This window comes from Juglans microcarpa x Juglans regia, chromosome 4S (genome assembly GCF_004785595.1).
Source record: "Juglans microcarpa x Juglans regia isolate MS1-56 chromosome 4S, Jm3101_v1.0, whole genome shotgun sequence".
Classification (NCBI taxonomy): Eukaryota; Viridiplantae; Streptophyta; class Magnoliopsida; order Fagales; family Juglandaceae; genus Juglans; species Juglans microcarpa x Juglans regia.
Genome location: NC_054601.1, coordinates 13,009,402 through 13,026,253, shown reverse-complemented (window position 1 = coordinate 13,026,253; position 16,852 = coordinate 13,009,402). Strand labels below are relative to the sequence as shown.

At 33.5% G+C, this 16,852-nt stretch overlaps 1 protein-coding gene across 1 annotated transcript; it reads right to left on the bottom strand.

Annotated features, from left to right (window-relative positions):
- Window positions 1–14,377: 14,377 nt before the first annotated feature.
- LOC121263436 (adenylate isopentenyltransferase 3, chloroplastic-like) lies at window positions 14,378–16,003 on the bottom strand. The gene is made up of 2 exons (XM_041166322.1): window positions 15,752–16,003; window positions 14,378–15,584 (listed from the first exon to the last, which is right to left on the bottom strand). The coding sequence occupies exons 1-2, from the start codon at window positions 15,773–15,775 to the stop codon at window positions 14,640–14,642; spliced, it is 969 nt and encodes a 322-aa protein (XP_041022256.1). The 5' UTR covers window positions 15,776–16,003; the 3' UTR covers window positions 14,378–14,639.
- Between the last annotated feature and the right edge of the window lie 849 nt (window positions 16,004–16,852).

The window sequence follows — 16,852 nt, the reverse complement described above, 5'->3', positions numbered from 1 at the left end:
GCAAATGAAGTATACACTTCAAGAAACATTTCTACGGTGACTATTCGGCCAATGACTAGCCGTGGTGGCCGGAAAATGAAGTTGAAAATCCGGCAACCACTTATCCGGTTTTAAACAAAACTCAATCCAAATCTCAATAAAATACATGTTACTTGAATAAAAGATGAATGCCTACCTTCAGTAACGATTGTGGCGGAGTTGACGGCGGCGGTGAAGGAGGCGTGGCGGCGTGCTAGGAAACGACGATGATACGTATTGGAAATGTCGTTTCGACGTTCGGTTTTGGCCTTATATACACAGAACGTTCGAACGTACTTATTATTACGTTCGAACGTTTTTCAATTTAATATTATATTATAAATGTTTATGTTATATATTAGGATGTTATATAATATTATTGACAATTAGATTATTGGTTTTTTTGTGAGTGCTTGTTATATTTCTAAAGTTTAGCAATATGTTTATACATATTGTTGTGATTTTATGCTTACTCTTGAAATAATTGTGATTATTGTTTGTGAATTTTGTGAATAGTTTATGAGCTTATGGTGTTTATTGATGATTTAATAAGTAGTATATAGTTATAAATAGATATATAAAATGTAGTATAAATATTATATTATAAGTTAGTATATAATAAAGAATTTAATAAGTAACAATTTAATATATATTATTGATTTATATATATGGTATAATTTATATATTATATACATTTATGTTCTCATTTAAAATATTATGCTATCATACTATACAATGTAGTATATAGTTATAGATAGATATATAAAATGTAGTATATATATTATATTATAAGTTAGTATATAATAAAGAATTTAATAAGTAACAATTTAATATATATTATTGATTTATATATATGGTATAATTTATATATTATATACATTTATGTTCTCATTGAAAGTATTATGCTATCATACTATACAATGTAGTATATAGTTATAAATAGATATATAAAATGTAGTATAAATATTATATTATAAGTTAGTATATAATAAAGAATTTAATAAGTAACAATTTAATATATATTATTGATTTATATATATGGTATAATTTATATATTATATACATTTATGTTCTCATTGAAAGTATTATGCTATCATACTATACAATGTAGTATATAGTTATAGATATATAAAATATAGTATACATATTATATTATAAGTTAGTATATAATAAAGAATTTAATAAGTAACAATTTAATATATATTATTGATTTATATATATGGTATAATTTATATATTATATACATTTATGTTCTCATTGAAAGTATTATGCTATCATACTATACAATGTAGTATATAGTTATAGATATATAAAATATAGTATACATATTATATTATAAGTTAGTATATAATAAAGAATTTAATAAGTAACAATTTAATATATATTATTGATTTATATATATGGTATAATTTATATATTATATACATTTATGTTCTCATTTAAAATATTATGCTATCATACTATACAATGTAGTATATAGTTATAGATAGATATATAAAATGTAGTATATATATTATATTATAAGTTAGTATATAATAAAGAATTTAATAAGTAACAATTTAATATATATTATTGATTTATATATATGGTATAATTTATATATTATATACATTTATGTTCTCATTGAAAGTATTATGCTATCATACTATACAATGTAGTATATAGTTATAGATATATAAAATATAGTATACATATTATATTATAAGTTAGTATAGTAGGAATCGTACGTTCGAACGTTTCAAGTTAACGTTCGAACGTTAAAATAAGAGCGGGAAATTTCCCGCTCGATTAAGGTATCTGTGTGATGATTCAGACGTTCGGACGTTTAGACTATACGTTCGAACGTTATTTGATGAAATCACCAGAAAATTATGTACATTCGAACACCAAATATGTTAACGTTCGAACGTTAGTTAAATTAGTGCGGGAAATTTCCCGCTCAAATATGGTAACAATTTGATAAAATGTACGTTCGGACGTTTAAGTTAAATGTTCGAACGTTTATCTGTAAATTTACGAACGTTCGAACGAAAAATTGTGATACATTCGAACATATATGAGGAAAGTGCGGGAACTTTCCCGCCAGATTTTATGTTATAAATAAGAAGGGTACGTTCGAACGTGTACTGTAAACGTCCGAACGTTATGAGCGGGAATAATTTTAACAAATAACGTTCGGACGTACAACTTAAACGTTCGAACGTTTAAACTAATAATTTACGGTATTAATCAGTACGCGCACGGGAGGAAGCGGATCATTTCTTCTTCTCCCGTGGGTGCAACAGACAGAGAGAGAGAGAGAGAGAGAGAGAGAGAGTTAGTGTGAGAGAGAGTTGAGTTAGAGAGTTAGAGAGTTAGGGAGAGTTGAGTTTTGGTAAGAAAAAATTTTTATTTCTTGTCTTTATTTGAATTTTATGATATTTATACAATGTGTTTTTGTTATAGAATATTTCGAATAAGTTAGTGTTGTATTTATTTGAAGGATTGCTTGTTTTGGGAAGTTGGAAGATTTTGATTTGTAAGAGGATATTGTGAGTGCTAGGTATATTTCTAAACTTTATCAATATATTGTTGTGATTTTATGCTTACGCTTGAAATATTGTGATTATTATTTGTATAGTTTGTAAATAGTTTGTGAGTTTTTGTAAATATGTTGTGATATGAATTTGAAATATTGTGTTTCTTATTAGAAATATATTTTTATTAGGCTTTGTTAATACATGTTTATTACTTACTCAATTTTAAAAATATGTTAATACATGTGGCATGTTATTTTGTGAATATATTGTGAGTTATTATGAATATATTGTGATATGGACTTTAAATATTTAAATTATTATTTGTGAATGACGTTTGAATATATTTACATTATTACAAATGAGAGACTTTGATGAAATGTACGTTCGGACGTTTAAGTTAAATGTCCGAACGTTTATCTGTAAATTTACGAACGTTCGAACGAAAAATTATATACATTCGAACATATATGAGGAAAGTGCGGGAACTTTCCCGCTAGATTTTATGTTATAAATAAGAAGGGTACGTTCGAACGTGTACTGTAAACGTCCGAACGCTATGAGCGGGGGAAATTTTAGCTTATAACGTTCGGACGTACAACTTAAACGTCCGAACGTTTAAACTAATAATTTAAGAAACTTAAACGTTCGGACGTAAAACTTAAACGTTCGAACGTTTAAACTAATAATTTTAGAACTTAATCAGTACGCACAAGGGAGGAAGCGGATCATTTTTGCTTCTCTCGTGCGCGCAATACAGAGAGAGAGAGAGAGTTGAGTTAGAGAGTTAGAGAGAGTTGAGTTTGGTAAGAAAAAATTTTTATTTCTTGTCTTTATTTGAATTTTATGATATTTATACAATGTGTTTTTGTGATATGGATTTGAAAAATTGTGATAATAATATTTCAAATTAAGTAATAACAAATAAAAGTAACTCTTTAAGAATTATAATAATTAAAATTATTGTATAACCATTGAAATTTAAGAATGATAATTAAATATTTATAATAATATTTAAAATTAAGTAATAACAAATAAAACTAACTCTTTAAGAATTATAATATTTAAAATAATATTATACTTCTTTTACAATTTAAGTATAACAATTTAAATTATATTTTAAGAATGATAATAATTAAAATTATAATATAACCTTTAAAATACTCTTCAATAAAAAAGTCTTGAAACTACTAAATAAGTAGAGTTTGAATATGTAAATATACTTATTTATTATAAACTAAAGAGAAAGGAAATAAGGATCAAATATATTCTTATATAAAAATTATATACTTATTGTCTATATAAGTAAATAACTCACTCAATTAAGTATAACAATTAAGATTATAATTGTGGAATGATAATAATTAAAATTATATAATAACCTTTAAAATTATATATAACAATTATAATCTGTAAATTTTGGTCTAATTGCTTGACTGTCATAGTCTCTTCGGCCTTGAGAGGAGAGTCGAGGTCGGACAGTTTATGACGGTTAAGTAATTAGACCAATTTTTAAACATTTCTTTAAGATCATTCTCCCTCGTTGTGTACAAGACACGAAACGTAGGGTCACATAATCTTCCATCCCTCTTTAGTTTAACAATATGGAGATATTGTTGTATGATTATACTGCTAGATGTGTGTGACATTGCATAAATACCCTTAGACCCGTTTGGGAATCAGTGTACATTTATGTGTCCACTGATTCCTGAATTGTCCAGTGTGGACAGTTTGAGATTATATTATCTGTATTGCACATTTTTGTTACTCGCTACTTTCCACGTTTAATATGAAGTTTCGGTGTCTTCTTCTATTGTTCTTCGGGTATACTGTTCGTAGGGTCACAATCCCGATATTTGAACATGTATACTTGGAGAATTATGGAGAGGTGCTGCCGAAATTTCTACTAACGTAGAAATTAGTAGAGTGACGAGATTTGTGCAATATGGAGAATATAATCTCGAATGGGATAGGACCAACTACCTTATCAAAAAAGTAATGACAATTGGAGCATGACATGCATGTGAATTTTCAATGTACGTGTTATTAATATATAGATGTTTTTAGAAATGGACAAAAATTGGATGCGTTTGGACGATAGACTTGGAAAGGATTACGTACCCTATGCATGTGGAGTAAGAACTTTCATTGATTTTGCACGGGCTTCTGCTGATAGTCGTGGTTACATTAAGTGTCCATGTCGAGGGTGTAAAAATTTGTGTGCGATAGGATTGGATGAAGTAGAGCGTCATATATTTGTGAACGGTATGGATCTGGGGTATACGCGATGGGTACTGCATGGTGAGCCGTATGAAGGGTCAGCAGATGTATTGGTCAATCATCACAATTATTTGCGGCACATGGATGATGATTATGAGCACGATGAGATGGAGGAGATGTTGGGTGACATTGGAGCTGGGATGTTTATGGATGAGGTTAACGACAATGCCTCAACTGGTGGATCAGGGACTGATTGTGATAATTTCCCTTCACTGTGGGAAGATGCAAAGCGCGAGCTTTACCCAGGTTGTACAAAACATTCCAAAATGTCGTTTATTGTGCGGTTGCTTCACATTAAATCATTGTGTGGGATGTCGACGAAAGCAATAAACATGGTATTGGACTTATTTAACGAGGTTCTTCCCGAAGGGTCTGCATTGCCTAAGAACTTTTATGAAGCGAAGCAGTTGAGAAAGGGATTAGGATTTGAGTACAAGTCTATACATGCATGCAAGAATGATTGTGTATTGTTCTGGAAGGAGAACGAGGAGAAACAAGCATGTCCTGTATGTGGAGAGTCGAGGTGGAAAGGTAAGAAAAACGTCCCGGTTAAGGTGTTGCGGTATTTTCCCTTGAAACCTAGGTTGCAAAGACTATATATGTGTAAGAAAACAGCTCATGATATGAGGTGGCATGAGGAGAAAAGAGTTAAGAATGACGGGTATATGAGGCATCCAGCTGATTCACTTGCGTGGCAGTCTTTCGATAATCAGTATCCAGAGTTCGGGTTAGAAGCTCGGAACGTGCGCCTGAGACTCACAACCGATGGATTCAACCCTTTTGAGAATATGAGTACAAGTTATAGCACTTGGCCCGTGGTATTGATTCCGTACAATCTTCCACCATGGAGGTGCATGAAGGCGCCAAACTTTTTGTTAACTTTACTCATCCCTGGCCCTAGATCACGTGGGAATGATATTGACGTATTCATGTAGCCGTTGATTGAAGAGCTGAAAGAGTTATGGGAAACAGGGATTAGAACTTATGATGCATCTAAGTCGACATCTTTTCATATGCATGCTGCGGTAATGTGGACCATAAATGATTTTCCGGCGTATGGGAATCTTTCCGGCTGGAGTACGAAAGGGAAGTTAGCGTGTCCGACGTGTAATAAAGAAACTGCTAGTGAGTGGCTAAAATTTTCTCAGAAGTTGTGTTTCATGGGTCATCGACGTTATTTACCAGCAAATCATGCATGGAGAAGAGAATGTGCCAAGTTTGATGGAAGAGTAGAGGATAGGATTGCACCAAAAGAGTTGTCTGGAGAAGAGATAGTGGAACAATTGCAACATGTTAGAGCGAACAATTTTGGCAAAGGTCGGGGAAAGAACAAGAGAAAACGAGCCGTACAAGAATTGAATTGGACAAAGCGTAGTATTTTTTTTTGACTTGCCGTATTGGTCGTCATGCAAGTTGCGACATAGTTTGGATGTAATGCACATAGAGAAGAATATTTGTGATAATATACTGGGTACATTGATGAGTATTAACAAAAAGACGAAAGACCCGATCAAGACGAGGAAAGATCTTGAGAGAATAAGAATTAAACATAATCTGCATTTGCGGGTGGAAGGCAACAGGGTGGTCATGCCGCATGCATGTTTTACGATGACGAGGGAGGAGAGGATGGATTTCTGCAAATGGTTGCAAGGTGTGAAGTTGCCAGATGGTTATGCTTCAAATATTGGTAGATGCGTGAGTCCTGATGATTGGAAAATCAATGGATTGAAAAGTCATGATTGTCACGTATTTTTGCAGAAGTTATTACCTGTGGGAATTCGTGGGAAGCTTACATCTAATGTACGTGTGGCCATATTTGAACTATGTATGTTTTTCAAGGATTTGTGCGTTCGGGTAGTAAATCGAGATGTGTTGTCGAAATTGAAAGAAGACATTGCTACTATACTATGTAAATTCGAGCAGATCTTTCCACCATCATTTTTTGATGTCATGGTCCATTTAGCAATACATTTACCGCGAGAGGTACTTCTGGGTGGACCGGTGCAGTTCCGTTGGATGTATCCAGTTGAAAGATATTTGGGTCGATTGAAGCGCACTGTTGGGAATAAAGCCAAAGCTGAGGGTTCAATAGCAGAGGCCTATATACACGATGAATGGTTAACATTTTGCTCTCTATATCTTCGTGGTGTTGAGACACGATTTAATCGTCAAGAGCGAAATGCTGATCTTGCTACTCCTCCTCCTCGTGAGCTATCAGTGTTTTCCCAGAATGTACGACCCTTGGGTGCACAAACAAGTTACGATTTAATTGATGGAGAGTTGGGTAAAGTTCGGTGGTATGTGCTAAATAACTGCCGAGAGATTGATGATTATCTTAGGTATGTCATTTCATTTCTTTGAATAATTATAGTTTTCTTTAAATTAATTAGAATTATTGTGCTCAAAATATACTTCTTTTGCAACATGTTATAACAGTGACCACATGGACAAACTTAGGACGGAAGGCGTAGAAAATATAGAGGCAAGACACGAGGAAGAATTTCCCGGATGGTTTGAAGAACGTGTATGAACTAAAATTATATATATGTTATATTGTGAAATTTTTAACTCTGGATAATGAAATAATAAATATATACTATTTCAATTTATAGATTTTGGAACAACGTGCTCGTGATCCCGGATCAATTTCTTCTGAATTGTATGCATTGGCCCGTGGTCCCTCAAATAGAGCACTTCGATATACTGCATGCACGGTTCGAGGTTATAGATTCCATACTTTGGACCGTGAACGTAATAGAAAGACTCAAAATTGTGGTGTGTTAGTCGAGGGGAGTCATGGAACAGATGATATTGACTATTATGGTGTCATACGTGATATTATCGGATTGAAATATCTGGGTGGGTCTGTAACATATGTCTTTAAATGTGATTGGTGGGATCTAGGCGGTGGTCGGGTTTCAATACATAGGGATAATCACTTTACGAGTGTCAATACTGCATCTAAATGGTACGAAGATGATCCATTTGTATTGGCTTGTCAAGCTACCCAAGTCTATTACTTGATTGATCCAATGAAAAGTGCTGATGAAGATAGTGGGGAGATAGCTTGGCGAGTCGTACAAAAATTTGTTCCTCGAAATATATATGAAGCAGGAACGGGTGCAGATTACGAGAATAGTGGAGATGAAGATGACACTCCGATTGTTGAGGCATACCAGGAAGATGGAGAGGGTATTAATTTGTTTGTTGACCTCGGTGCACTCGAGTTGCTCCCCTTGTGTAGAGATGATGTCCCACCCGTACATCTCGACCCGTCTGTATTAAATGATCATTCAATTCAAGTCAGTGAGGAGGAAGAAGAAGAAGACGAGTCAGAAGATGAAGACGAATCAGAATCCGGGCAGGAGGTGGATAAAGATGATGAAGAAGAAGTGCATGATGATGATGAAGATGTTATTGATGGAGATTCTGAAGCAAGCATGGAAAATTCATTTGAAGAATAAAAGTACTAAATATTTTATTCATATAGGTGACTAAAATATCTTGAATTTTCATAATTTCTTCTAATTAATTTTCTTTGATATAATTAATTATTTTCAAGAATGCCGCCAAAACGACAACGAAGAAATGTGCCTCCGCCAAGTCCAAGTCCTGAACCCATTGAGGACTTCCCACTCGAGGAATCCGTTCCTGAAGATGAAGCTAACACAGAAGAGAACAACAGCCAGTCGACACCTACCAGTAAGGAAATATTGTCGTTGATAATTATATATATAGTTAATATTTTTTTCTCAATAACTATATAATTATAATTATAGTATATCTATTATCATGTAGTTGATGCATCTGCACGTCGCGGTCGTGGCTATACACGTGGAATCTCTCTTGAAAAAAATAGAAGGCATGGTAAACTGAAGATCACAATTCCTGATAATTCCACTGGAGGAGTGGATGATAGTGCAGCAGCGCTTTCCTCCTATATTGGCACAGTAGTTCGAGCTTATGCTCCATTTTATGTGCGCTCATGGCGAGATGTTCCGATAGAGATTAAGGAGCACATTCGAAGTCGTGTGCTGGTGAGCTTACTTTTCAGTACATTTTTTTCACCTAGATTAATATATTATATTTTTTACCTGATTCCCTTATTAGGATGAATTCGACCTCGACTTTGGCCGTAGCGAGGATTTGAGAACCGTGAATGAGTTGATGGCTACACTATTCCGACGTCACAAAGGACGATGTCATGACCACTTCAAGAAGTTTGAGACGTTGGAAGAGGCTGCGCAGTCTCCTTTTCAGCAGATGAAGTTAGATGATTGGAGAAAGTGTTGTGATCTTTTCGCATCTCCAGATTATCAGGTATTTTACATTTATATCTTTTAATTATTTACATTCATATTCGTTTTATATATTATATGTATATATATTACAATTAACATTTTTAATATATTTTGTAGCACTTGAGTTCTACAAATGCACAGAATAGATCCGTTCTGACTGTCCACCATCGTGCCGGTTCAAGGTCATTCCACCGTCTTGCTGAAAAAATGGTAATTAAAAAATTATAGAATTCATTTATTTTCCTGATATTATTTCTGATAAGTACTAATATTATCTTTTTAAAATTGCTAATATTCTCGCTTTGTTAGAAACGTGATGATCCTGAAAACTTTTCCCTCATTCATGTCTATGCTGCTGCTCACACTAATGAGCATAGTGAGTGGATGGATCCTGTCGCTGCAGATAATTATGTAAGCAGTGTTAATTTTGTTAAATAAATTATTTATATAATATTTTAATAGTTTATTTCTTATTTCTATTTCTTTTAATACGTTACTAATTATTTACGATCATTACCTTTTAAATTGCAGAGTAAAATGTTGGAGATGCAGTCGGCTTCTGAGGAATCCTCTCCTACTGACATAGACATATTCACGCAAGTGCTCGGGCCGCAGTCTAGTATGGCAAGAGGTTTGGGACGATCTATCAAGCATAAATGTTCATCCTCCTCAACCTCATCGGCTTCACAAATTAATAATCTTACGGCAGATTTAGAAGCTGCACGGCGTGAGAATGAGTATATGAGGTCGAGACAACAAGAGTTAGAGTCTCTCTTAGAACGACAGTCTCATTTAGAGACGCGTTTGCAGGACCAACAGAGAGACCAGGAGGAAAGAATACGCAATGAAGTGCAAGAGCAAGTGCAACGGGAGATGATGGTGCAAATGGAACGTGTTATGTCGTTGCAACAAAATCCACGTGGGCGAGGGAAAAAGAAGAAATGAATTTTATCAATATTTCTGACTAGTTTTAATATCTAATTTTGTACTTTTATAAGACATTGTTACTTGTTAATTGGGTATGTAATATGATACAATTGGTATTATATTTTTAAATTTTATGAAATTAGTATTTCTGATCTGTACGTTCGAATGTAAATAAAAATCGTTTGAACGTTGGTTCACACTGTAACAAACGTTCGAACGTAAATACAATTGAATCGTTCGAATGTACTCACGCTAAAACGAACAAACCGTTCGAACGGTAAAGCGACTAACGTTCGAACAAAGAACTTGCATTCGGACGCTCCTTCATTTACATTCGAAATAACGTCCGAACATTAAACGCGCTACGTTTGAACATTTACGTTTACGTTCGAACAAATATTCGAACGTTTAATGTAATTAACGTTCGGACGCATTAACATTCGAACGTAAATTTTATACGTTCGAACACGATATCCAACGAACGTCAACTTCTCTCATTTGAACGCCAATCGGTCGGATATAACGTCCGAACGTTTGATTTTACGTCCGAACGTGATTTTCTGTGACAGTTCATAACCGTCACAAAAAAAGGAACGTTCGAACGATGTACCGGACGGAACACTTCCAACTGTCACTAAAAATATTTTTTGTGACGGTTGAACAGTAAACCGTCACCAAATGTTTTCTGTGACGCACTTTAGGTGACGGTCATGGTGACAGTTTCAAACCGTCACCAAATATGTTTAGTGACGGTTTGCCATTTTTTTGTGACAGTTTTCTCTGTCACAAAACACACATTCTGTTGTAGTGTTTATAGAGAGATCAACTTTTTTCAAAACTAAAAGTACAGAAATTCTATATATTACGATCCACCATGCCACAAAAAAAAAAAATATTAAGCAAATCTTTATTGATATTATCTAAAATATGATTAATTTGTAATTAATTAGCTAGCTAGTCTCCATAAAGTTAATTACAGTGATAATTTTTTAAATAACCTATTAATATATATATGATGTTTAATATAAAGATTTATTATATTACTATATCTACCTTAGTTATATAAGTGGCTATGGTGTATGAACAATAATTTTCGTTCACTATTTTCTTTTCAATTATGTCCATTGTTTTGTTAGCAAATCCTCATTTTGTCCTTATTTGTGACAAATATGATCCCTCTGTTGCAGGTCTGCCAATTCCCATCCTCCATGCCTAGCAAGCTATACACGGCAAACAAAACCACAAGCCTCCAAGCAAGCCATAACAAACCATCGTATCACGTTGTCAACGGTATCTCAAGCTCACGATAGTTTTCTCCTCACCGTGCGTTGAAGCCAAAGGCAATAACCCACAAGCCACATATGCACCAAACCCACGTCCAAAGCCAGCTCTCCTCGGTCCAAGGGCTCCACGACATGAAACAACCTAATATCACCACAAAATACCAATGTTTTCCCATTCTAAAAAAAACATGCTTGCCCTTCTCTCCCTCGCCGGAAGCCACCACTAGGAGCCATCACAGAATACGCCGAAAACTAGAGAAACCGACGACTAGTCACCCTCCGTCACCTTGCGCCACACCGGTAAGCACACGACCACCCCTCTCTACCTCCCTTACTCCGTTGCTTCTCGATAAGGCATCATCGAACCTCAGAATACGAAGTTAAACATGTATGTTATTGGGGTGGACTCGGGATCTAAATTATTTTGGGTCAAATAATATTTTTTATTCCGGCGACTATTTCATTATTTAAGTGGGTTGGGTTTGATTTTCTGTCATGACTGGTGATTGAGTTGAAATTAAGTTAAATAAATTAAGTAGATATTGATGGATTTGGAAAATGATGGTATTTTAGAATTATGATAATTTTTGGGTATTGAGGAACTAAATAGGTTAATTTTTAGCATTTCAAGTTTAAATATTAAGATATGTGTTTGATCAGAAATTTACAAAAATAACATGATTATTTTATAGGTGACGATTTATAGTTGTTCGACATTTTTGAGAAATTTTTTTGAAAAGCTAAGAAGTTCAGCTAAGCGGGATTCCTATACTAAATTTTGCATCAAAGAAATGAACTGAGGTCAATTTTGAAAAATATGCATATTTTGTTACGAAAAGAAATTTGAAACAATTTCAGTTATTTGTTCAACATTATTCATGAAGTTCTGTATAAGAATAAGGTATTTTCTAACATGACTGGTATAGACATAAGCTATTTTGACATTTTGTTTCTAAACTGTGCAAAAGAGAGGGAATATGAAAATTTGTACAAAAATTATATTTTTGTGATTTAACTTTGTTCTGTTCTGAAAACATTCTGTACTCTGATATGATATGATATGATATGATTTCTTAAACCTCTGGCATGACATTTTGTTTCTGCTTCATTCTGACCTTACCACGGGTGTAAAACTATAGCCTATGTTCAGGTTGGTACCAACTTTTCTATTCTTGTTACCCACTTTGAAAACAAAGTGATTTTCTATGTGATCTTTCCTATGTGCACATTTAGGGCTCCGAGAATAATAAGGGGAAGATTCACATTCTATTACTACTCATTTGGTCATCGGGATTTGCACAACCCTACTACGGGGGTTAAACATGAAATTCTATTCTGATGTGATGTTTCAGTTATGCTGTGCCAAATGAATTTTAAATGAGAATATTTGTGAACTTTCGTTCTGATATTTTTGATAACATATTCTGATTTTGATTATGAAAGTAAAAGTTATGATTCTACATTTTGAAAGTAAATGTTTTTTTTTTTTTTTTTTTTTTTTTTTTTTTTTTTTTTTTTGCATTTTGGATTCTATAAATGCTTATGTTTATATATTAGTATATGTTCTCTAGTTACTGAATTGTTGATAACTCACACCTTATCTCGACAATATTTCTTAGATGATTTAAATATTTCAGTTGAGGATCAAGATTTTGGAGCATGGGTAAAATGACTTAAGCATAGTGGATTAAGCATAAAAGGTTTATATGAGTATTGAAGAATTTTATTAAATAAATTTGTTATGCTCTGATGATGTATATGTTGGGAGGTTGACGTTTATATTAAGAATTTTTGTGTTACTAGTTATTATTTGAAGTAGTCAAGTTAAAACAGTGAGATCTATGTGTAGTTGAGAGATTAAAGTTTATATATGTACTGTAATATATGATTTTAAGTGAAAAGTAGTAGTCATCCGAACTCATCCAGGACCGGGGCATTACAGCTAGTATCAGAGCTAAGGTTTTAGATTCTGCAGACTATAACTTATGAAGTTTTGGATATATTTGGGTTAAGGAAGTAACTCCATATTTAAGGTGTATGAATTTGAGGACTAAGAGATGATGATGTGGATATTTAAGGTTTGAGATTCTCCAGACTATAATATTTGAGGTTTTGGATATCTGTGGGCTTGAGGAAATAAGTTTTAGATTTGAGGTGTAGACATTTGTGGACTGTAAGAGATGATATGTGGAAATTTAAGATTTGAGATCCTCTAGATTTTATTGATTGAGTTTTTGGAAATTTGAGATTTGAGATTTTGCATATTTTTAAGGAACTAATTTTTATGACATTTGAGATTTTAGTCCCGGTAGGCGTAATTCTATGTAGTGGTTAAATGGGGGGGCTTAGTTAATTTCATATGTACGCGAGTGTGATACAATGTGTTAAGTTATCAAAATGCATAGCGGAAGCATGGTTTTTGGTAATATGATGGTTTGGGAGTTTATTTCCCGTTAGCATGAAGTTATTATATTATGTGGAGAATTTGAAATTTATTATTAAGTTTTTAGTTATATTGCTGAGGTTTATATTTTAGACTTGATTTAGACCTTTGAGGTGTACGATAAGCAATACAATAAGCACGAATGTGTATGTTTAAGGGAAATATGAGATTCAATTATGTGTCGCATATTCTGGTAACACTTTTTTTTTTCTTACAACGGGCAAATGTGCCTTGCAATTAACAGCCCTTACTAGTTAAAATTAAAAAATAAATAAATAAAAAAAGCCTCATACTTTTGAATGGTTAATTGTCTTAGGCCACAATTTGTGCATGTTGAGCCGCCTAGCTTATCGCATACACCTAAATTGTAATGAAAAACTAAGGTTGTGACTTAAAAGTGTAGTTAATGATGAAATCCTGATCATCAGTACAGATTATAAGTTATCAGCATTTTTGGCGAAATCCTTAGTTATGATTTGGCTAATTGTGGGGGACGTACTAAAGCGAAGTTCTCTTAACCTGGCCGTGATCTTCTTAATTAATTATGATCATTTGCAAACATTAAGCTGCTTAATTAAGCCAAATAAAGAAAATGAGCAAATGATATAATTGGATTAAAAGTATCGGATTCATGTCAATAATATTCCTATTAATGATGATGATAATGACAATAATAATAATAATTATTATTATAATAATAGCAGCAAAGCATGGTTACAGAGGATCTGGACGACTACAGATGATGATCGTTCTCGAGTGTTCCTGCATGTATATTGCTAGCTGCGATTATTTTGGAAGGATTCTAGTACATCATATATTAAGTAGCTGAAAAAATTATAGAGGTAGATTTTGTACGTGCATGCAAGCTGCTTTAATGGCTGCTAACCCTAGCTAATTGGTGACCAGCTTTGTTCAGAAACTGATCAACAATTCTCTTACTCGGCGTAGCCACAAGATCTTTCCAAGCACCCTCAGCTTCTTTACCTTGTTTTCTGAACATTTCTGTAGCATCAAGCCGATGCATATTCCATCCCTTCACATCCTTAAGTCGATGAATCTTTTCCTGTTGCCGACGTGCTAACTGGCAAGTATTTTCCTTCATTTCACTTAATCCTTTTCGAAAAAGGTTTGTGCGAGTTTCTTTTTCTAAATGGGGTTCGGTTCTGAAATACTGATCAAATTCAGGAACCCCAATTGACCTAAAAATCCCCTTTGAATAATCCACATTGGGATCAAACATCTTTCTCAGCTCCTCTTCCATGCCATTTTCTACCATCTGATCAACCCTCATGGATAGAAATGATTGATGCTCAGCCAAGGACACATCCACCCAGAGGAAGCAACAATCATACTTTGACTGGAATTTATATTCCTCGCCATCGATCAGGGCCTCGATGTAGGTGTTGGAGCCTCCGACAATGATCGGAAGCCGGCCCCGACTCAGGATTGATTCAATGGAAACTAAGGCCATTTCACAAAACCTTTCCACTGTAAAATCTGCATAAGGGTCTAGTATACCCAGGAGATGGTGAGGAACCTCACATTGCTCTGCCTCAGTGACTTTGTTGGTGACGATATCCAGTCCCTCGTACACTTGCATCTTGTCGGAGTTTATTAATTCTGCCTCATAACATTTAGCAAGATAGATGGATAGTTTTGACTTTCCGGTTCCAGTTGCTCCCATGATGATCACTACCTTTTCTCTGTGTTTTTGAGGGACGTTGTTGACTTCCATTTTCTTCTGCCCTCCTGCTGACATATCAAGACTTGGGTAGTTTTTCTTGGCGTGGAGCTTAGAAACTCCATTAACATGTACCTATTTGCGAGGAGAAAAAAATGATTATCAGTAACAAAATATATATAGAATCTAATAATAAAGATGATCATTAGTCTGTAAAGATAAAAATGTCTCTGCATTCTTTACTCAAAAACAATGGCAGAAGTACTAAAAAACTACGATAGAAATGTTTCTCAGTAGCATACCATTGGAGTGCAAAAACCATACATGATTCTCTTTAGCTTATGATCAGATCGACGTACGCTTAGTTTCAAGGTTTGATGCAGACTGGCCGTAAGAGTACATTGAGGCTACTTTCTAACAACAAATTTATAGATGTTCTTTCTCGTAAGGATTAATGAACCTAGTTATGATTTTAGGTATGATTACGTCAAGTGAATCCAAAAGATTTATAATAATCTTAATAAGAATATTTCGTTGTTAAGAATGCACGAGTTTAGTTTCCAAAAATACAATTAAAAAAGTTAATGTTGTCGAAGATACATGAACTTAGATATATGAATTTAGGTATCTAGAGGATCTTAGTAATCTGGATAATAAAAGTGTCATTAATTAAGAATACATGCTCTTATTTTTCAAAAATATCATTATCGAATTAGTTTTTTTCCAATTTTGGTGGCATAAAAGGCAGTGCATGCTATCAAATTTGAAATTTGATTAGAGAAAATGGGTAATCTCTATTTGAATTGATTTGCAATTTTATACCACAAAATATGGTAACTATAAAAGATCAGGATGTATTAATCTTTAGAGTCCTTCCTATATATTAACATATATAAAAAATTTAATGATATTTGAGATATGCCCATGGACGATCGACATGATTAAATGTAGTAGAACTCATTTCATATGCTCATCTCTCCTACTCTAAGTGGATATATAAGAACATGATCCCAATCTTCAAACTCTTCATTTTTTTTTTAACTTTTTTGGTTAGTCATATCTCAAAGGATAACTCCACGACGTATAAACATGTTCCAATACCTAAACTATCTTTGAGGTGAAGTGCGAGAAGATAGCATTATTTGTACGAGAAGTCTTAGGTCTACACACAAATCTTACACGAGGAAATTTACATACTAGCGTGCATGGCTTAAGATAATTATACGTTAAATCTATTTTATAATAAAAAGAATTTTATAATCTAATAGATCACCTGAAATGACTTCAGTATATAAAGTTTTTAATATAAGAATTGTACTTGATAAACCAAACATTTCTCTATTTGTATACTTATACTACTATTCTTATTAGCTTCATTCACTGAACATTAACTTGTCTGTTTG

Excerpts from the sequence above, each read along its gene's own strand:
- LOC121263436 (XM_041166322.1), bottom strand. The coding sequence starts at position 15,775 with ATGTATGGTTTTTGCACTCCAATG. Across the intron at positions 15,585-15,751 it reads ATGGTTTTTGCACTCCAATG|GTACATGTTAATGGAGTTTC; the intron begins GTATGCTACTGA and ends CCTCGCAAATAG.